The sequence below is a fragment of the Dicentrarchus labrax genome, unplaced genomic scaffold (genome assembly GCF_905237075.1).
Source record: "Dicentrarchus labrax unplaced genomic scaffold, dlabrax2021, whole genome shotgun sequence".
Lineage (NCBI taxonomy): Eukaryota > Metazoa > Chordata > Actinopteri > Moronidae > Dicentrarchus > Dicentrarchus labrax.
The window spans coordinates 14,017,082-14,039,410 of NW_026136715.1; the positions used below are offsets into that span (position 1 = coordinate 14,017,082).

At 40.7% G+C, this 22,329-nt stretch overlaps 1 protein-coding gene across 2 annotated transcripts; it reads right to left on the reverse strand.

Moving 5' to 3' along the window:
* Positions 1-229: 229 nt before the first annotated feature.
* ngfa (nerve growth factor a (beta polypeptide)) lies at positions 230-20,391 on the reverse strand. Of its 2 annotated transcripts, XM_051426266.1 has the most exons (4): positions 20,193-20,391; positions 6,646-6,708; positions 2,262-2,369; positions 230-1,566 (listed from the first exon to the last, which is right to left on the reverse strand). In XM_051426266.1, the coding sequence occupies exon 4, from the start codon at positions 1,553-1,555 to the stop codon at positions 665-667; it is 891 nt and encodes a 296-aa protein (XP_051282226.1). In that variant the 5' UTR covers positions 1,556-1,566; positions 2,262-2,369; positions 6,646-6,708; positions 20,193-20,391; the 3' UTR covers positions 230-664. The 2 variants fall into 2 exon arrangements, with proteins under 2 accessions (XP_051282226.1, XP_051282225.1); XM_051426265.1 differs by lacking the exon at positions 6,646-6,708.
* Positions 20,392-22,329: the final 1,938 nt, after the last annotated feature.

Genomic DNA, 22,329 nt, shown 5'->3' on the forward strand with positions numbered 1-22,329 from the left:
TGCTTGTTGTATGTGGAAACGCTGAGAGCACTGAGACCAGAACCAAAACAGTAAACTCCAAAACCATGATCTGAAAGATGAATAAATAAAAAATGATCTAGAGTTGAGGGGAACAGCAGAGGTGGGTGATTTGTCACTACAACTACATTCACTTATATAAAAATATTAATAAGGGCAGCTTTAAACACAAAATGTGAACATCTATCTTAAACTGACACAAGAAAACAAGGCAAGTACTGAGGTGTTTAATAAATAACAGCATGAACAACACAACAACAATAACAACAACATTAAAAGCTTGAATTCATTTTGTATATATACACATACTGTATATATTTTCATATTTGACTGTATAAACCATAAATATGACATGCAGTCCTCATAACTTAAAACAACCAGGACTTCTTGGACTGAGGTAGGGTCAGGGGCCAAGGGGTTGGATAGATGAAGCTGTTTGTGTATGTGTGTATGAGTGTGTGTGTGTGTGTGTGTGTGTGTGTGTGTGTGTGTATGTTGATGGATTGAATGCTATGGTCAGTATGTGTGTATGTTTGGAGGTGGGGAAGAGGAGGATTACAGTATTGGCAATAAAGCTGCAGTGGCTGTTTAGTAGAAATGTGTGTGCTTGATTCATAGTTCAGTGGTCAGGAGTCATCCTCCCCAGTCAGTGCCCCAGTCGTCCCGCCCAAGACTTCCGGCTGAGAACACACACACATGCAGCGTTGATGCGGATGAAACGCCAAGCTGTCCGTTCCTTGAAGATGGTCAGGGCACTTACGAATATGTGTGTGTTGGTGCAGTAGGAGTTCCAGTGGCGACTGTCGATGCCAAGACAGCCCGAGTTGCCTGATTTGGAGCCCTGTTTGCCACCCCGTCCCCCTGGCCTTCCCCCGTTTGCAGTCCCGGAGCCTCTGTGCGTGGGGGATCGGCAGGTGGTCTCATAGAAGAACTGTTTCTTCACCACGTTGTTGATTGTAACGTTGGGCAGCACTGTCACCTCATTCCCAGCTATGTCTGTGGCTCGTGTCAGGTTGCCCACCCAGGTATTTATGCTGTCACATACTGAGTACTCTCCTCGGTGCATGGTGTGCGATCCTGCTCTGCGCCTTACTCTCACCCCCCTCACCCCTTCAATGTCATAGCCCTCACCTTCCAGGGCATCATGTGATGGGGGCACCTCGCTGAAGACAACACGGGGCGAAGAGCGGTAACGCCTCTTGGAGAAGAGCTTGGGGTCCACCACTGGGATGGAGGGGTCACGGGGGGAATCTGAAGTAGAGTGCCCGACGGCAGGGCTCCTATCCTGGGTGTGGGAAGCTGCCCGATGGGGCCTCTTGGTCCTGTGGTGGCTGGTCCTACGATGCTCCTGTGAAGAATGGTGTTCAGAAAGGTGGTCCCCCGCTGCTGTCTGCTGCCGTCCTGCTCTGTGATTGGCTGCCGTCTGCTGTCCTACTTTGTGGTTGGCTGCCCCGGCGCTCCAGGCCAATCCACCTCCCATGTTCAGTACAGCCTGGACGCCGATCAGGAGGAGCAGGACCAGTGGTGACGACCTCATGGGCACAAGTCCTGAGCCGAACACAAGACAATAAAAAGTTCAGACTCTGTCATGTTTATATCTAAGGTAAATACATACAGCTTACATTATTAAGAAATAAATCATGAAGTCACGCTTGTATTAGCTGATTGGCATTAGCTGTTTGCAATATGCTTTACAATGATTAGCTCAGTCACAGCTGTGTGACTAGTAACATCCATCCAAGTCTACAGCAGACATTACAACCTTAGCCTTACTACTGTGTCCCTGCTGATTACACTCATGCCAACACTGTTTGTTGCTGCAGCCCTCCACAACCCCAACCTCTTACTTATGTGGTATTTTGTGTTGTTGATTTAACTTAGATGTAAAGAATCTTCTCAGGTTCTTTGAGAGCTCCCTCAAACAACAGAGCTGTTTCCGCCAAATCTAATTGTGTAATAATTTGCTATAAATGGCCAATTTGTTGATGTGTCTCTCAGTAAATTGATTTTTAAAAGCTAAATTATTGAAGAGAATATTCTTTGGTTCACTGATAATCAAAGTAATAATTAGTTGCAGCCCTATAAATACACCAGCAAGGAGGAGATATAGTTAGAGTTTTTCTGTCAGTTAAGTGCTTTGATTGAGAGACAAATGTTTTGTTCATTTTCACCCTTGCATGCTTGGTCCTTGAACTTGAATGTCTCCTGTTTTGTGTGTTGCCATGTTGAGTGTTTATGTGTACCTGTGGAATGTGTCCAGTTGAAGTGGGAGCCCCTGTGGACTCTAGATCCAGACTCCAGTGCAGGCCGGGCCCCTCATGCCTGCCATCTGGACCCCCTGAACCACAGCTCTGTAACATACACACACATACAGACCAAATACTTAACTTCAACATGAAATAATTTATTGTTTCAAATTATAAATACTGGTAATTTAACAGATATGTCTGCCTTCATCATTCAAAACTAAACTTTGATTCTCGGGCAGGACATACTTATGTGAACTATTCAAACAACTTTAACACTGTCTTGCTTTCTAATGAATGTACAGTTTGTGTCATGCCCATATATTCAGCCCATTACATACGGGATTACAAGACAATGCTGTATATTAAGCATCAAGAATACAGCAAGAAATCTTCTCCCAACAAAAATACAAAGACAAACATCAATCAGAACATCATATATAAATCGACATAATTTCAGGTAAGATATTGGAACCCAGTCTCCCAGTTCTTAGTAAAGAGACAAGAGATAACAAAATGGAACTCATTTTCTATCCTTGAGATAGTGTCAACATTTCTGTTTACATACCGTCCAGTACCAACAAGTGGTAAAAACCAAGTAATAAGGTGCAAGACGGAAAGCAGTAAATATGTAGCAGTGTAGATAAGATGATTTTGAGAGCACTGCAAAACTCTCATCACTTTCCCCTGACCACCACTGCTCTCAAAGACATACACAATTTATCATTATCTGACCTTATCTTATGCAAAGTACACACACACACTCACCATGTTTAACTCTTAGAGCTTAGACGTGCCACACATTGGAATGTGCAGTATTTCACACCTCATTAGTTGTTATATATATTGAATGTAACTCCAACATGCACCATGAAAATGGGACATGAACACATGTGCACACACAACAGCGTGTTTCTTAGACATACATACCACATATGTGCATATAGGAATGTATGTTAGGTTGTTTTTATGAATAGTTTACATGCTTAAATGCCGTGATGTGTATGAATACACACACCCTCCCACACAAACACTCACAGGTCACAGAGGTGAGTTGAAACTGGCGTGTCAGTATTTTTGACTTATCTACAATGTTGTGTAAAACCAATCTTGCTGGTACAGTCTTGGAAAGTTTAGTAGTCTTGTAAATGTTTAGCTGAACATTTACAACCTTGTTGTGAGATGTAGTTACAGCATTCTGGCTAGGTATGAAAAGAAGTGATTCATAGTTACATTTGCAAAAGTGAAACATGATATAGTTTTTATTTAATCTTTTGTGGCAGACAGGTCTGATAGATAAACGACTTGCAATGAAATCCTCCAAGTGTAGCAAATCCTCCAGGTGTAGCACATAATAACCATTAGAGGTCAGTGTTGCCTGCATTGCCTCCATAGACCAGAACTCAAAGACGAACGTCAAGCAGCTGAGTTATATCAAAATGTCACTGGCCCCGTTCCCATTAGAAATAGAAATTCACATGAATCACAGAAGTTTAGCATCATAAATCATTCACAAGCTAAGAATGCTCAAGGTCTTAAGTTTCTGTTCTTTGAAACACATTTTCTATACTTGTCTTTTATTGTCTACAAGGCAGGGGTGGAGAGTAACTATAGTATTTAGTAAAATTTTGAGGAACTTACCTATGTATTTCTATTTAATGCTACTTAATATTTATTTTCCACTACCCTTTTAACACAATTATGACTATTTTTACTAAGACCGGATTCAGCGTTTCACATTTATCCTGTTGTGACATATGTGCACAATTGGTATTTTACTACATATTAAAGTTTTTCATATTGTACAAATCATATTATGCACTTTAATAACTGACCCAAAAGCACATAAAGTAGTTACCTCCAACCACCACAAGATTAAATGCTGTTTATATGTTAATTAATCAGAAATAATAATTCAATAATATAATTTTATGTGACTCTAAAAGTGGCCATTCTACATAAAGAATACTTTTATCTTTTGCAGATAAATCTGATGCATTTACACTTTAGTAAGTAATTAAATACTTTAACATTGTGATATTGCTGCTTTTACTCAAATAAAAGGTCTAAATACTTCTTCAGTCCCTGCCTTACGGTCAGTTTGACATAGCATCTGCAAAACAATCCAGTAATCTTGCAGATGAAGAGTTATCATCTGAGAATTTAGCAAAAATGATCTACTGGTGATATCTTTTGGTTTCAGTAAACGCAATCACACACGCACACACCTACACACTCGCACACATATGGAGCTGGTCCAAACAGGCAGTGAGTTGATTGATCCCGGCTGACGGGCAGCACACTATTTACATGGCCCAGGGTGAGCTGGGAGGATCCTAATGTTAAAAATATGTGGCTTGTGTTTAATGCCAGTGGAGCCAGCGTAAACACTGCAGCGCAGGAGCACAGGGGTCAGAGCGGTTTAGAGAGCACCTCTGACTTATAGGATTACTTCAGCACTGAATCAGAATCTGTCTGGTCCCTCCGACCCTCTCACACAAATACTGTATGCAAAACAACAAACTCACGCACATGCATCACTATACAAGCTTGTGTGATGCCCCTGTTGTTTTCCTGTATTTCAGTGAATAGGGTTTGGATGTGCTCACAATGCTGTTTGTTTGCGTTGTAGTTTTACAGAAATAAAATCAAACTCTCCCCCCAAAATTTTGTACTGGTTTACTGAAAAGTTACCTATTTTTGCCACATTTGCAGGGTGTTGATGGGCCTGTTAAAGAAAATGTTAAATGAAATGATCCAATGGATTTTACATACTGACACACATCCTCTATCAGACTGTGGGGCAAAGGCGATCCATATGGCACTGATAAAACAGAGTGCGGTGTGAGTCTTCGTGCACTTTCATGCACAGGACAGTTTTCCTCTTTCGTATCCCAACTTAAAAAAAACAGAGTGCACAAACACAAATGGGAGATGCTATGAAGAAGAATAGAGCTAGCAGGAGATATGCCTGCTCACATGTGCCAGCCAAATAATGACAAAGGTATTCCAAAACCACAGATATGACAGACACAGTATGGTTCATATTTCCAGACACTCAACATACTGTATTAATACACATTGGTATAAACAAAGCAGTTGTTCAATATTATGATTCATGCCTCATACAGTTTTCACCAAGAAGGATGTTTATAAGAACAGACTTTGTAAAACATCCTCATGTGGCGTCCCCTGCTCTAAAGAGGTTCCCTTTCACACAATAGGCTGATTCCCCAGTTTTACCAAACTGTAAATCCAGACCATTTCTGTTGGCATGAGTGTTCAAGGCACCACATGGCACTGCCGTGTTAAAGGAGTTATATGTAAAGACTTTAGTTTACGCCATTAAAATTAATTGACATTATCAACAGAATGTGAAGAAATTACAGTTTTGTCTTTATGTGAAAAATGTCTATGTATTGTGGAGAAAGCCCTGGACCGTCCTGCCTTTTAATACCACTTTATACCTCAAGAGATGATAGTAAATACACTGTAGTGTCCAGTCTGCCTTCAGTCCAACATGAGAGGATGAAGATGTATCGCTGCCTCAAGGGCAAGAAACCACTTTTGGCAGTAAATAAAGAAACAGAAGCAGTTAACATTGGCATTGCTTTCTACTGCTGGACTCAAGGGAGGAACTCACAACTTGTCTTCTGGACTGATAGGTAAACAGCTATTTTAGATAGCAGATTATAAAGCTAATATGTCATCCGTATTAGTGTTAATATGTTTGTTAAATTAGCTGTTTGTTGAGCAAAAGAAAGACATATGGGAGGGTGCATTTCCTTGTTTCTTGTAAAAGAGGTGGACACCCCAACTCTGATGATAAGCTGCCCCCAATTTGTTTGGAGTATGAATTTGACAGGTGGCCTTAAATATAACTCCTTTGAACAAGATTGCCAAAGTTTGATGAAAGTATGTGGAAAGAAGACATAAGTCATGCAGCTGCTAGGTTGTGACCTGGAAAACTAGGCAGCATGCGAGTAAAACACTTCAGACAGAGACTAATTACTTAGCCCAAGGCAGTGGAGCCCAGCCACACATTTACTGGTACTGATTATGTAGTGTTAGGTAGTAAGACATTTTCATTGTGTCTGCCAGTCCACAAGATGCTCCATTGATCAGACTCTGGTACCTACAAGCTGCCAAATTACTGCATGTGGTTACAGTACAGTGTGTTGACCGTGATACAATGACAACAAGGCAGGTGGGCCAAAACATGAGCAGTTTAGGAGAGCGTTGACTGCCATCAATCCGAGGTTAGTTTACATTTAACAGGGGTTTCTTCCTATCTGTGTGACACATTAGTCATTAGATACAAGTCCTTGTTAAAAGATGTGCAGGAGGGTCATGTCAACAGCTCTCTCCAACAAACACATACCTCTCTCTTGGAGTGATGACAACAGCATCAGATTATGAGGGGGTGAGAAAGAGAGACTGACAGCTGCAGAGATGGAGAGAGGGAGAGAGAAAAGAGGCAGTGAAAGTGAAAACAGAAAAAGGTAAACAGTTTTTCTGTGTCTCTCATCAGTTCAGTGTAGTGCAGTTCCTCCTGCTGTCATCCACTGGAAATAATTATCAAGAGGGATAACTGCCAGGTCAACTTGCTCTCTTTTCACTTTTACAGGCATATAAATGTTTGAAGATATATCTATTTCTTATAAAGAAATGGTATCTAATACCCGTTAATCAATGTTTGATAAATGCAACTATAAGGATCAGTCTTTGAGGACTAAATAATTCTTACTTTTGGAGAATGAAACTCAGTTTTTATGGATAAATTGGATCAGATTAAATCAGATGTCTTTTCTCATGATGCCTTTTTACTTGACTCACAATTGCAATGCCTACGTTTCTCGTGTAGTCTCCGTTTTTCATTCACAATTGCAATCAAAGCTTGTCATTTACGGGAAGACGATCTGCTTGTCACAGCTTAGACAAGCCTGCATGTGAAACTAATACAACAGCCAAGATACTGCCGTAAATCAAGTTTTTGTCACGCAAAATGATGTCATGCAGCGTCTGTTAAAAGCAGAATGAAGGTTTACTCTCCAAACGTTCCTGAGAGGCTGTCAGTAAGCTGGCTATTCTTGGAATCACTTAAAAAAGTCTTTCATATAGGATACACAGCACATGTCTATACACTATAAAACAAAGTTTGGTAAATACATGTTTTTTCCAAAAGCCGGAAAATCTGTAATAAGCATTTAGATACAATATAATTCTACTTAATTTTAATGTTACACAGGCCGTGGTCCATTTACACAGACATCAATAATGAAGTATATTAAAATGGGATTTAATATATATTAAACCATTTGAAGAATCTCAATTTACTGTTAGTTATAGTTCCACAGAAAACATGTTTTTCTGTGGGTTAATAAACATTTCAATACAAGTGCACTTTATGTTTTTTCACTGTAGACAATTCTGTAGACAAAATCAAAAATTGTCCTGTAATTCAAACTTCACTCACAGCTTACAAATTTGGCACAGTGCAGCTCAGCGTATGGATGATAAAGACTAATTGTTCCCTATTACTTAACAACATGGCAGATATTGCTGTAGAGACATGTAAAAGTTATTAGCATTTAGTAACACTACTCTGCACCTCTGTTTCACCATCTGTCAATAGCTTAAATTCCAGGCTGGTAGAAAAAAAACCCCCAAAAAAACGCTATCAGACTTTAGACATGTAGCAGTTGTAATGTGAGTAGCAGAGAAGAAAGAGATCAGCTTCTGCCCTGTTCTTTTCCCCTCGTCTTCATGTTTAAAAGACATTTACTGTAAGAACCAAGGCACCTGTTGTGCATCAGGAATACTTCAAATAGTAAACTCTGCTGCTCTGGCCTCAGGACACAGGAAGAAAGAGACAGGCAGTGTCAAACTGACAGACACACTCAACCTGTTAAAGCACTTGACCCCTCAGTGCGATGACAAATGATGCAAGATATGCAGAACAAAAGAACATTTATTGTACAGATTGTTATAGTATGAACTGACCAAATGCTACAATATGGAAAAAAGAACATTTGTGCAGTTATTGACATCAGCTTGTATTAGGTTGATGGGTTTACTGGGTGCAGTATATGCCTGGTGTGTAGAACACATAGGTAAACATATTTTAGTAGCTTTCAAAAGACTGACCTTATATTCAACTTAGCTGGCTGTTACTGGCAAGTACTTCACACATCCACTGAATGTTTCTCAGCTCAGTAACACGCTGCCAGCAAGGCCTCAGGTTTTATGAGCAACCATTTCAAACAAATTTACCTGTAACAGAACACATAAGTGAACATGGTGCCATGCAGTGAGAGGTGGGATATTAAGCAGTCTGTATTTGATGCTTAATTTCTTGTTTTGATTAGCATGTGTACATTTATATGGATGGTTGGCGCCTGTAGGATTTAATATATATACCACAATTTTACACAGGTGTTTCCTTTTATCAGCTCTGGTAAAATAAAAGCTTTTGTATCCGTTCAGGGTATCTTGAGAATATCAGGGAAGTAGGGAGCCAAGGTGCGGAAACTAAAAGGAACAGACTTTGGCAATGAGCCAGCGTCTTCATCCTGCTGTTTCGTGACTTTCTCTGGTTTTCTTTCTCTCTGTCTGTCAGTCATTTATTCAGGTTCTCCCCTGTCTGCTCCTGGAATCTGACCTGATGTTCATCTTCTCTCTTACGATTAAAAGCCAGAGGTAACTTCCTGGATACATGGCCATTCTGTCTCTAACAGAGATAACAGATTTCAACACTGTGCAAGTGCATGTGTGCAAGTGCTCTTGTGGGTCTCGTGAATTCTTTCTATCGTTGCCTTGTGTTTTGGGAAAATTACACAACCATTTTCTGATCACATCCATGGACCCTCTCACTGAGATCTGATACTCCCGCCTCTTTTCCAACTCGGCCATCTCAAGCCTGGGCATGTCTTTTTGCTTTTTTTGTGTTGTGGGCTATACATAATTGGGTACTGCTTCAGAAGCTATAAAGTAATTTCTCTAAAGACATGCCAAAACCACAGACAATAGGATTTCACTTCCAAGTGAAAGGAATTTGTCTTGGAACTGGGATAATTAAAACAGTTGGACTTGTCTGCATACGGTTACACTTTTACTTTTTCATTAATGCAAACTGTCCAAGAAAAATACATGTCAAGAGGGAAAAGGTGTGCCAGTGCAGTTTAGCTGAATGTAAATACTAATTACATTTGGCCTGCCTACCTGTCCGACAATAGGTGAAATAACATATGTGATTTTAAGTCACCATACTTTGTCCTTGACGTAGTAATGCTCAAAGGCACTTCAACATTGACATGGCTCCAATTCCCATCCCAAGAAAATTAAACACAGTTCCAGGAACCACAAGCAATATGTTGTGCGTATACTGTATCTCTCTAGCCTGAGGGTGATCTTTTTATCAGCTGAGATTTCACACGTCTTTAGCTATGTATAATTCTTCATGTGGTAAAACTTTTAAGTCAGCTCTTGGCATCATATTTGTTCCAAAAGTTTTATTTGCAAGGGCAACCCTGAAACAAAGCAGAGACATGACTACAATGTAACCTCAGCCTTTCCGCTGTTGTAACACATTGTCCTACAGTAAGTCAGACAATGATTCACCATAATAGAAAGATTGAATCCTTGTGGTGTTTGTGATAGGAATCCAAAATAAATAACATTTTAGCTGAGAGCGAAATTTAGTAGTAATTACATTTGGAAGAAAGGGAAGAGTAGAAAATAGAAACTGTTAACAGAAACAATGCAGCTCTTTGTACACCAAGGGATATCATTGTGTTGTTGGTTTGTTTAAAAATATGGTTTGTAACACTTTTGCAGAATAAAAGTGCCCACTTGTTATGTAGTACAAATATTTCTGATCAATATTTATGAGCAGGGGGGCTATTTTAATGCATGTTCAGTATATCAAGTGTGAACTTATTGGGATGTCACCAAGTGGTTTGTGAAGCCTCAAGTTTGACATTATGGTCGATGACATGACAGTTTGTCTGAGTTGATCAATGGCGGTCTGGTCACACACGATCTCGTATTACAGCTAAACAGTACGCTTGAATATGTTTCTGTCGCAATTTTAGGTGAGAAATGGGCAATGCATCTTGATTCATATTTGATCAGCACTAGTTTGACAGTTTGATCTGAGTTTCGCACAGTGCGCTAGATGGACACACTGAGAATGACATGTCAATCACAAGGTAGCCACGCCCAGAAGCATACCCTGCTTTATCATCTCTTTTGCTCTAAATTTGACCATGATTTACAAAATGAGCATCATGCTGTATGGAAGAAGACTTGAAAGTAGCGACTGAGACCATGAACTCATTAGGAAACCATTTACTAAGTTAATAAATGAAGTGAGAAGTCAGATCATTCCTCCATAAGAGTGCATGGTATTGTTTTTTATTGCAGCCCATTGAGCTGCCCCTGCTGGCCATTACATGGAATGCAGGTTTACAACACTTTCAGGCTGCAACAGGAGTGAGCCCATTTCTCTAGCAATGCAATTGCATTTGGCTTGAAGTAATTTTATACCACAAATCAAGAACTACTGTGCTTTACTACAACTCTAGGCATATTGATATTACAGTGGGAAAAAAGGGTTTTGTGTTGCATGTTCCGTAGCTCTGTTTCAGAGACTGAGACAAATCTGGTACCTGCATCTACATGCTGATATTTTGCCAATCAAATATCTTTTCTGGTCCTGATATGAGAACATTTTATTCATGTTACTGTATAGTTCTGGAAATTAAGAAACACAATTAATTAATTTCTCTCATTTCAGGCAGTGGTCACAGAGATTGGCTGTGTACGGCTCGGGTTGGGACAATTCATTTCAGAAATGTGATGGAGAATGGTGGCTCTTCTGATTAATTTCTGCATCCCAAATGCCTCTTCTTGCACTTCACACACCGCCAACTACAGTATGTCGCTAATTTTGGTAAAGCTGAATCATATTTTATTGAGAGGATGTTTTATTGTTTTTCGTCTGATGGCCTCAGCTCTCTGTGATTTATGGAATTTCCTGATTGACATATACTTGTTGCTAAAGTGATCACTAACAGCTGCTAATGTAGGTGCTAGTTAGCTCAGTTAGCTAGGCCTGGAGTGGGAGCTCCAAGCACCGGGGGAGTGTTGCTGTTTACACCCCTAGCACAGGAGCTTTGGATCATCGGACAGAGGAGGTAAAATAAAAGGCTGAGATGCCAACAGATGCTAAGCTGACCTTCTTGCTGTTGGACTAGTAAGTGATATTAGCTGGCTTGCTATGTCCTATGTCAAATACCAATTCTTTCATAAAGTTGCTTTAATGTCCTCATAATGAACTCTCGGCTGCTGTCTTGGACCCCAGCAGAACTCCAGGCGTGAGGTTCCTTTGGCAATCAGGCAAAACCGCAGCCAGAGCACCATGACTGTGTTAGTGAAAAGTCTTCTACCCCATTTTTTTTACCCTCCCTACAACTGAGCCCAACCCCAGTCAACCCACCCTCTCCCTGCACCGGACTAGCAGACGTGGGAGGCCAGTCCTCAAGGCCTTGAAGGCAGGATGAAAACAATGATTAACATGTTTTCCAGACCTCTAGTTTTTATGACCTTGACATTCAACAATCTTCTCTTGACAAGTGGTTAATCTTTTGGCATCGTCGTGGTAATAACTCCCCCTTCCTGGTGAGAATCTAAGATCCCACAGCGGAGCAGTGAGAGGAGGAAGGCCAGAGGCAAGAATGTCTGTCTGGCCACGGAGAGCGATGTAGACAGGGATGGAGAGGAAGGAATCGAAGACATCAAGGGATGGGGAGAGGCAACAACTAATGGAGGGCGGGGTACAGATGGGCAATGAGATGTCTTGGGAATTTATCAAATAAAGGAACATTTGATAAAAAGAGACAAAGATGTTGTAGGGGAGCAGAAATGGACACAAAGAGGAGGTTCAAGGACAGGGAAGGAGGCAAGAATTAAGGCTATAGGGAGTTGCAAAGAGTTGAGGAGTACGAGACACACAAGAGTTTCATTGCTGTGTCTTTCCTCCCAATAGCTTTAACAGAAAAAAAAACATTTCTCCCATCTCTGCTCTAACAAGCAGAAAACCAACTGTCTCAGAGGTGCTGTAGCTCATGTTGCTCATTTACCATCCATCTGGCATCCACCAGAACAGAACTTGAAAAGCATCTATGTTGTCCAAGTCAAGTTTAACTCATGTCGATACATATCCTCCTGCAGAGTATAGCTATATTACTATATGTGATTTAAATCGCTAACACCGATTAGGTGAAATAAATCTGTCGTGTTTCTGATAAAGATCACTGATTAAAGTTAGAATGAGTCATTCAGTTCATCATCTTGAGTTTCATTTGACTCATCTTAGCGTCTGTCACAGCTTGTACCTTCAACGAAATCGAGCATATAGATTTGCATGTGACGCTCCGACTGCATGCTGTTGTAAACAAAACAGCAGAGGAGCAATTGTGAATGAGTCACCCAGGTAAATTTGCTACAGAACATAAAGTGAAACGTGGGCGTAAATCAACAGATGTGCTCACTCAGACACCAAAGTTTTCCATTACGCCCCATTTGTGCTGTGCTCTCGTCTGATGCCATAAGCATGGGTGTGGGCCCAAAACACAAATTGGGTATATGTTGCGTCAGACATTAGAATATGCATGTACGGCATTCTTTTAATGTTCTTACTTGTATTATGTAAACATAAATATTCTCTGATGAGCAGCTGGGGAGGAGAGCTTATCAATGAGAAAAAGGGTTCTGCCAATCCCTTCTTGAGGCATATTATGATAATAAGATAAATTTAACATAAAAGTGTAGACAGCATTTGAGAGGCTGTTACAGTACAGTGAAAGCTAGTGTTGAGCTATGCCTTCCACTTTAACAAATCAAATCCATGTTACATCAATTTAAACTTAATTCAATTTTCTTTTGTTGTTTGGGGCGAAAGGTCAACCAGCCAGCGTGGCCCCTCTGAAGCATGTAGAGATTAACTATCTCATTCCAGGATACTGAAGCAAAAGTACCCCACTTGCATGATGACATCCTGCGGCCATGTGGCCTTAGGCTAGAAGTATTGGTCAAATGACACTGGAACATCTCACATTTTGTGACTTAAAATAAATAAATGAAAGGTAAAGGATTCATTTTTCACTCACAGTAAGCTTACTGAAACCACTTTGAGTATTTGGCTGTGTTCTCTATGTAATAATATAAAACAGACTAGTATAATCCTCTTCGTTGCACTGTTATAGATGGCCTTGTCAGGTCTGTACTGAAAATGTGATGTTGTCGTCACTCCCAGTGTTTGTTTGATTACAGTCTCACCCCTCTAACTAAAGACTTGACCCGGTCATTTTCTGTTCTGTGTGGTCTCCACATCGTTCTGTCATCTCTCTCTCTCTCCCTCTGCTTCTGTGTCTCTGTGCATCCCATATCTCCCTCCCCTCCCTCTCTCCCTCCCTCTCTTTCCCCCCATCTTGCTGATGTCAACCACCTGTCTGCGTGGGACCTCCCAGGCCCATCCTCTGTCTGTTAGCAGCATGCCATGTTCAGCGTGTGAGCAGAGCTATGTTGAAAGAGATAGAGTAGCTACTTTCCAGTGTGTCTGTGTCTGTTTGTGTGTGTATGTAACCTGCAGCGGGGTTTTAGATGAATTAATATTTACTGTGGCGCTTGATGCAGAGGCTTAAAAGAGAATCCAGCGGAGAAAAATGGCTTCCTACAGCATCACCCTCCCTAAAACTACTTGTGACACACCATTACTCCTCAGGTTTAACTAAAACAAAACTTCATGACAGATAAAACGAATTGTTTGAAGCTAGAGGTGTAGAAAAGCCCCTCACGCCTCGGTAGTTCTTGGGATCCTGTCTGGCTAAAACAACTATTAATTTTCTGCTTATTGTGTAGGAGACCAATCTGTTATGACTAGCCAGTGGCTCATCCTCCTTCATACAGTGCATTCCCAAATCGGCATAATCCGAATAAGTGCATAATAAGTGGCTTCACTTGTATCCTTGGGGCTAAGGCGTGTGTGTGTGTGTGTGTGTGTGTGTGTGTGTGTGTGTGTGTGTGTGTGTGTGTGTGTGTTTGGTGAGTATCCAACACAAACACACATATACATACTCACGTACACACATGCACAATGCTCATACACATGTACAAACCACATTCCTCCAATGCTGGTGTGGTTTATGTATCTATTTCCTCTGTACTTTCTTTGTTGGAGTAAACGTCATCTTTTTAAATACATGGGAATTTGTTAGAACAGGTCATTGTATTGATAAAAAAAAAATACATATTTTTAACAAAGCATGTGACAACAAATACCAATTTGATCTTTTTTTAAGGGTTTAGACAGAATTTGAATATTTGATATGATCAAGTTTACTTTTTCTGTTGATGGCAACGCAGGAGAGTTTCATGTTCAGACAAGCTATAGTCAACCTTCCAATTGGGATAAAGGGGAAGGAAAGTGAGAGTGAGACAGTGTCATCACATCAATCCAAAAGTACACACACACACACACACACACACACACATAAAAAGGAGTTGTGGTGAAACAATTCAAAACACCAGACATGCACTTAGTCAACAGATTAAGACCACAACACTGTTATTCTTGCAGAAAGAAAAAGCTTGGTAATTTGGTGACTTATCAGCTACTGTGTGTTTGGGCTGCGTGCACATGCATGGAGAGCAATAGCTGAAAGTCATGGAGGCATTTAATGTGGAATGAGCAGGCATGTCTGCACATTTAGTTGCCATTTTTTAAAACATATACAGTGCAAACATGCACATGTGCGCAGACGCAGAAAGAGAAACACGCAGACACAGGCAAACATAACCCTTTGATGGAGCACCTGTCGAAATCAAACACAAAGACTGACTTGCATTAACAGTCCTGGATTCAGCTTTCAATGTATGGAAGAGTCTAAACACAGGAATGTATTATTCTTCATTTTGTACAGTGCAATGGAGCTGTAAACCAGGTCCATATGGGGAAAAAAGGTACTGGGACAAAAGAATCTTGGTCATGTCTGACAACAATTCTGTCCAAATCCAGTAAGTTACAAATGTCAAACAATGTTAGCTGTGATTTCTGTTGAATGCATTTTCTCCCAAACATTGTGAGAAGTTGTTTGTAAAGGAACTGTCAACAAGAATTACTGCAGAAAGAAACTTGGGAGGTGATGTTACATTTCCGTATTTTCCACTCTGCTCTGTGCTCTCTGCTCCGGTGCTACACGGTTCAGGATCCTGACCTGCAGTGACCTTCAGATCCCCCTTTTCATCCACAAACACAGACGTCACCCAGAGCCCGAACTCTGACCTCCTACCTCTCCCACTGATTTCAGACCGAACACTTCAGCTGGTTCACTTTACACCAGATGTTCTTGCCCCATTACGGTGCAGTGACCTGTGCCAGACTGCAGCTCTATTGACCCAAGAGATAACCAAAGCAGGACCACCGTTTACGTTTTGACTCATGAATTATCAGCTCCTCATTTTTCCCAAACAGGGAAAGTTTTGTTCTAGATGTTCAAATAACATTATTTCTCAAAGAGACAGAGATTATACGTATGTATGTAACTGCCATTTTAAGGTCGGACTGAAACTGAATGGTTGCTTATATTTTATACTAGTTGCTTTAACAAAACATACAGCAATATGCCTTAACTTCATTTAAAATGTATAAATCTCAAGTGTAAAATAACAGAAGATAATTGAAACTAATAAGATTGAAATTTTGTCTTTCTTTTATTGCATTACCTTCTTTGTTGAGTAACTACAACAAGTTAAATAATACAGCTCATCACACTGGGTCATATTTTGATTGACTCTGTGGCATACATACGGTCTTGACATTATTACCACTAGCAGGCACAGAATTACTCTACAAATATAAAAAGGATTATCCAGTGCAACAATACAGTAAGTCTGTGCTCAAGAAGTCAGTTTTCTTTGGACCTGATTCAAAAACAAATGGGATATTCTTTTGATAAGTCATAAGACATCCTGTAAGATGGAGACATCAAACATCATGTTTCTGTGTGAACCAAACCCTTAATTAATTTTTGGTTTCCAGCTGGCATTGTTCCAGATTGCACAGATTGAACAGTAGTCCTCGTGTCAAACTAAGTCTGGTGGTATTTTTAACGATATAAAGGACTTTTTTTGGCCTGGAACAAACGTTATGTGTGCAGCAGTGTAGCACTGTAGGAGACACTTTTTGGAAAAACAGCAGTAATGTAATTTAACATGTCAATTAAATCACGCCACATAGCTCCAATCATTACTGATCTCTCTTCTAAATTAGTGCCCATATTAAGCTGCAAGTGACCGGGGCTTTCCATTACATTAATGGTTAAACTGCAACTGATGGTTCAACCAAGATACACAAATGGACAAAGGATTTTTTTGTTTTTAGGGTTTCACAACAATGTTTGTGACTTTATGGGTTAGTGTGGTTGGTCTTAGGCCCTCAGGTAAAATAGCCGCAGTTAAATTGATAGTCCAGGTGTGCTGCCGCTCCCCTGTCCAGATTGTGTGCAGTCTAGACAGCTCACACTTTTGCATCATGTATGTGTTTCAGGGGTGGATCTTCTTCCTGTTATAATCTGTGTGAGTGCCATTTCAAAGATTTGCATGCCTGTTGAGATGGTGGCTTTATGTCACGTCTCTACACTGGAGAACAGCAAACAAAACAGAACGCAAATCCAAATTGAAATCTGACAGTAATGTGTTGACTACTGAGACGTTTTTCAACAAGTGCAACTTCTATTTACCAGATATTTGCAATTTTATGACGAAGATCAATTGAGAGACACAGGTAGGATTATAATGTATCAATGCAAATGCCTACATTCGTGCCATAAACTCTTGAGATTACATTTTTGAATGAAGTAAACAAAATCCCAAGATACCATGGAATGAGTAGGGGACAAATCTACCAACCACTCCTTTACCAGTTAACTAACAAACATCTAGCCAGGCTGTTTTATGGATGAGAATATTAACTGGCTCTAAATATGATATCTTTTTTTAATATGTATGCTGTTTCTGGCCTGCCTCATTAATGAATGAATGGAGCGTTTCCAGTTAAAACTCAGTAGCTACATTCACTGAGGATCTACTTGGCTTTAGACTAAAAATCACGGGGTCTACTGATGCAATGCCGGCTTAACTCTAACTAACCTAGTATGTGTTTTGACTCATTGTTAGCGTTATTCTTGTATTACTGTTGGGTTACTTATCTAAAATATTTTTATTTTCACAACTCAGGTTTTTCCAAAGAATACACATATTAATCAGGCCCAAAGAGCCAGAGTAGATTATAATAACTCATTGTCTTAGGTGATTTTCTAAGTTAGTTCAATATTTGTTGCATAGTAACAACTCATTATTTGTGTACCTAACGTTACAGTATTACCCTTTCTATTTCTTTTCTTTCTCTTTCTCTTTCTCTTTCTCTTTCTCTTTCTCTTTCTCTTCTCTCTCTCTCTCTCTCTGTCTCTACACACACACACACACACACACACACACACACACACACACACACATACATGCACACACAGGTGCTAACATAGGGAAAGCTGTAATTCAGCTTCAAAGGGAAACCTGAGAGGGTCATGAATAATCACAGACATCTTTGTCTGCAGGGGAAAACAGCACTGTCCATCTGCCCTCTATACACCTACATACACTAGTTTAAATGGCTGAAGCTGTTTTTAGCAATGCCATTGGGTGAACTTCTGGGTTAGAAGAATATATATAGTGTCTAACCGTTTCCATTTTTAACTTCAAACAACGTCACAGATATCATCCCTTTATGCAATTAAAAATATATAGAAAAATCTGTAGAAAATTATTGTTGATATCAATATTTTACAAAAGGTTGGCAAAACTGCCAGTGAAGCTATATCACAAATGCCCCTTTAGTCTGCTTCTGGATCATTCTGCATGACTGATGGACAGGTGAGCCAGCAGGGGAGCCAAGATACATTGTAAACAGACAGACTCAAATGTAGACTAAAAGCCAAGGGACAGACGAAAAAGGAGCTGCTCTGCATCTAAAATAAACAATCTTGGCAAACAGAAATGTTTAAACTGTTTATAGCTTACAAACTGACTACTTGTCTAGCCTGCAAAATTATGTTAGCAAGAGCACTCTATCTCGGTTGTTGACACTGTTATGCTTGAGGATCAAGTGTGAGACAAAATATATGTGATAGACCTACAGATAGAAATGCTGTATATTTGGTGTGGTTTACCATTCATGGTTATGTTGTTGGTGGTGTTACAGGCTGCTATCTGTCATTCAGTGTCAATGAAATGCTTTGATTGGCTAGTTGCTAGAACATTCTCCTTCTACGTAGATGGCTTAATTGAATGTGCAGAGCCCACTCCAAAGAGTAGACGGGTCAAAAATACATGCATTTTAATTTTAGTTGAACTTGGAATTATCTCGCGTTAACAAGATAGACAAAGTACAGTATCTGTTGAGATGTCATGTAAGATATATAGCCAGACTGCTGCAGCTTTCTCTTTCCACTTCCTCTGTGGACCAACAGAGAGGTGATGAAAACACAGTCAGCTCCCCTCCGGCACAAACTGACAGCAAAATTGAAGCTCGTAAACAATTTAGAAAATTTATTTTTGCACAGATCGAAGCACCTTTCTCTTGAGAGAGCTTTACTCGCTGGCATATGCGGAGAGTTTGGATACGTTTTCCTGTCCAGCACGGATGTACACACACACACACACACACACACACACACACACACACACACACACACAATGCTGGTGAAGCAGACAATCTACAGATATTTGTGTGTGTGTGTGTGTGTGTGTGTGTGTGTGTGACTTGTGACTTGTATTTGGGAATTTCTTAACTCAACAACACCTACATTTTTTTACATCTTCAGATTCGACTTAGATCAAAATAACACAACAGGTCTAACGTGACTGATCTAGTTACTGCACCTATAGGACATTGCTGAAGCCTTTGGAGTGTAATGTTTGTTTGTGTGCGTAAATGTTGGTCCGTGGTGACATTCCTCCCCTGTCAAAAGCCCGAAAGGAATTCCCTGGTAGGAGTGGCAGGCATGAGGTCTGTGTTTAGCACACATGCTTGCATACACACACACACACACACACACACACACACACACACACACACACACACACACACACACACACACGCAATTACACACAAATATAGATATCAGCATATTAAACATTGATCAGCTGCACACCCATACAAACTCCAGGCCCCACCCAGACGCAAGGTTAACCTCAGTAGCATACTTCATGTTGGACACTGGAGCTCATCAGAATCTACAAGTCCTTTAAGGGTTGTGTAACATGAGCAGAGAGACAGACAGATAGAAAAAGAGGGGGAGAGAGAGACAGACGGGAAAAAAAGGAGTGAGGGAGTAAGGAGAAAGAAGGTAACCTGATGTCCCAGGAGTTTTCTGAACAGTGAACTGGTTCCCATTGAAGTTTGGAGAACCCCCCTTTTTTCTAATCCTCACCTCCATTCTCTCTTTCTCTCTACACCCTCTCCTCTTCCACTCCCTCTCTCCATCCGAATATACCTGGAAAAACTATTCTATCTGACTGGAAGTGTTGAAAGAACTGGGACAACACAAACTTTACATTCATCACCCAACTAAACTTGTCTGTGTGTGGAAGTCAGCTGGAATTTTCTCCCCCCAACAGAGGACTAACTGGCTGCTGCTGAGCTCAATCTCAATTCAGAGGCTCCACTTTCACTTAATGACAGGTATGAAGAAAACTTCAGACAAATCTCCTGAGAGAGACTCTCTTCTGTTTCTCTGTTTCTCTCTCCTATATGCACACACACATTAACACCACTTAATTAGAGTTTTAAAAGAACAAGGTAGGACTCACCACCCTGTTAATGCTCCTTCCCTTCTCTCCCTCAGTGAGTGACAACTTCCAGATGAACTCTGCTATATTCCACCTCACTCTCTCCAGGCCAAGGGCAGAATTATCCCAAACTCCAAATCCCGCTCCTGCTTTTAAAGCTGTGAATCCAGGTCTCAGGCCATTCACTTCTGTCTCCCTCCCACACTCTTTGGGAAATGGATTGTTCTAAAAGTTTAGTAAGAGGAGTCCCAATGCTGCTCCCTCCCTCCTGTGTGGCTCACTGCAGGTCCTAGTGCCTACCCTTTCCACGTGCTCCGTGACAAAAAAAAAGAAGCACAGCTGCTCATAATTTACACCTAGCTGCTGTTATTCATTCTCTCCTTCCACTTTCATCCACGTGTTCGTCTCTTATACGCAAATCGGTGGAAATAAACTTTCACCCGGGGATGATTCAATTTTCTGTTCATTTGAGAATGTACGTCACCTAATAGTGAGGTCAGGCTTTGCCCTGAGCAGTGAAAGCTTCCCAAGATTGTCACTGTTGTTCCACACCTGAGTCATTGCTAGCTTGGAGCGGATACCCTTGGACACAGACTTGGCTATGTGTGTGGTTAAACCACCAACGTCCTTGGTGCAGATGATGATTGTGAAGACACGCTCAGTTAAACAACTCACTGACCATTTCAGAATTGTGGCACATTGCCATTTTCTGACAGATGATTTTGTATGCACAGTCTTTTGCAGTGCAAACACTGAAAATGTGTATAGTTCAATGAAATTCATGGAGTTACAAGAATAGAACTTTGATGGTCTGTTGCAACCAGGAATTCATCCCTGCTACTTGTCAATGGCAAATGAAGAGAAAATGGGAAATAGAGTCAAAACACGCAACTATAATATCCCCTCACCCTGCGTAGAGATCAGCCACACCCTGCATTCAGCAGGGCCTCCAGGCTCCAGTATCACAACAGTTCCTCTCTGACATTTCTCTCTTGTTTATGCATCTTTATTTTCCCGTCTCTCTGTCTTTCCTTCTCACCCTCTTTCTGGTTCTATGCGTTTCTCCCTTTCACAGCTTCTTTCTGACCTGAACCGTATCGTTGTCAGAGCCCCTGGCACTGAGCAGACAGACATCCCACCCTTTTTCTCCAACAGACAGAGAGAGGGGGAAAAAAGAAAGAGAAAAATGAGAGAAAGGAAGGATTGTGTGTCAGTGTCATCCCTTTCTCCTCCTCCTGGGAAAGTGGAAATTCCTTTTACTTTGAGTTGAAACACTGATGTTGTTTTGGTGTTAATGAGAAAACTTTATTGGGTGCAAATTGGCCCTGAAAGAAATAACACTGGCGAAAACTTGAGAGGGGTCTCCCTCTCTCTGCTCAAGAATTTTGACCCCCATTGATGAGTTCAAACCCAAGTAGGCATTTCCCTAAAGCTGGCGTGGCTCTTTTTGAAGCTCTGTGTGTGAGACTTTCTGATGTGTGTGTGTGCGTGTGTATGTGTGTACAAGCTTGTGTCACTGTCAAAACTGCCTTGGCCCTTGTTATCGAGGCTGAGTCTGAAAGGGGAAACCCCAGTCAGTGAACTCTGATCCTGCACCCCACTCTGGGGTTGGTTAAGGGTGAGAAATGCTGAGGAAGGGTAAGCACTTTTGGCTGGGAGGGTGGGAGGAGGTCAAGAGTGCACCAATATCCTCATATTTCAGACATTTTTGACGCTGGGTCTTCTTTGGAGGGTCTGTGTGCATGTGTTTGACCTTGTTTCAGGCCTAGACCTACCTGCAGGGGATTTAAAAATGATATTGTTGATCCGGTTTGTTAACCTTAGATAAAGTGTCTGAGTGTAGGTTTAAGGTAGGGGGCTGAAAGGGGGGGGTAAAACTTTATATTAAAATTTACGTTTTTGGGCAGTTTCATTTATGTATATCAATGAGATACAGCTGTTCAATAATGATGCCAAATTTGTTGTGTGTTTGTGTTTATTTAGTGAAATAATTAATTTAACACACCCTTCCCATGGACATGAAAACATAGCTGTTTGTGGTTTTGTCAGGGTTTGGTTTTGTAAAATGTGCTATTAATCCTTATTACAGTGCATGTGTGTGTGTGTTATAATAACTGGGATGAGTCACAATCCAGCCCTAATGTGTGGTCTCCAATTT

What these genes read in the sequence shown, in the direction of transcription:
- ngfa (XM_051426265.1), bottom strand. Translation starts at nt 1,555, where the DNA reads ATGAGGTCGTCACCACTGGTCCTGCTCCTCCTGATCGGCGTCCAGGCT.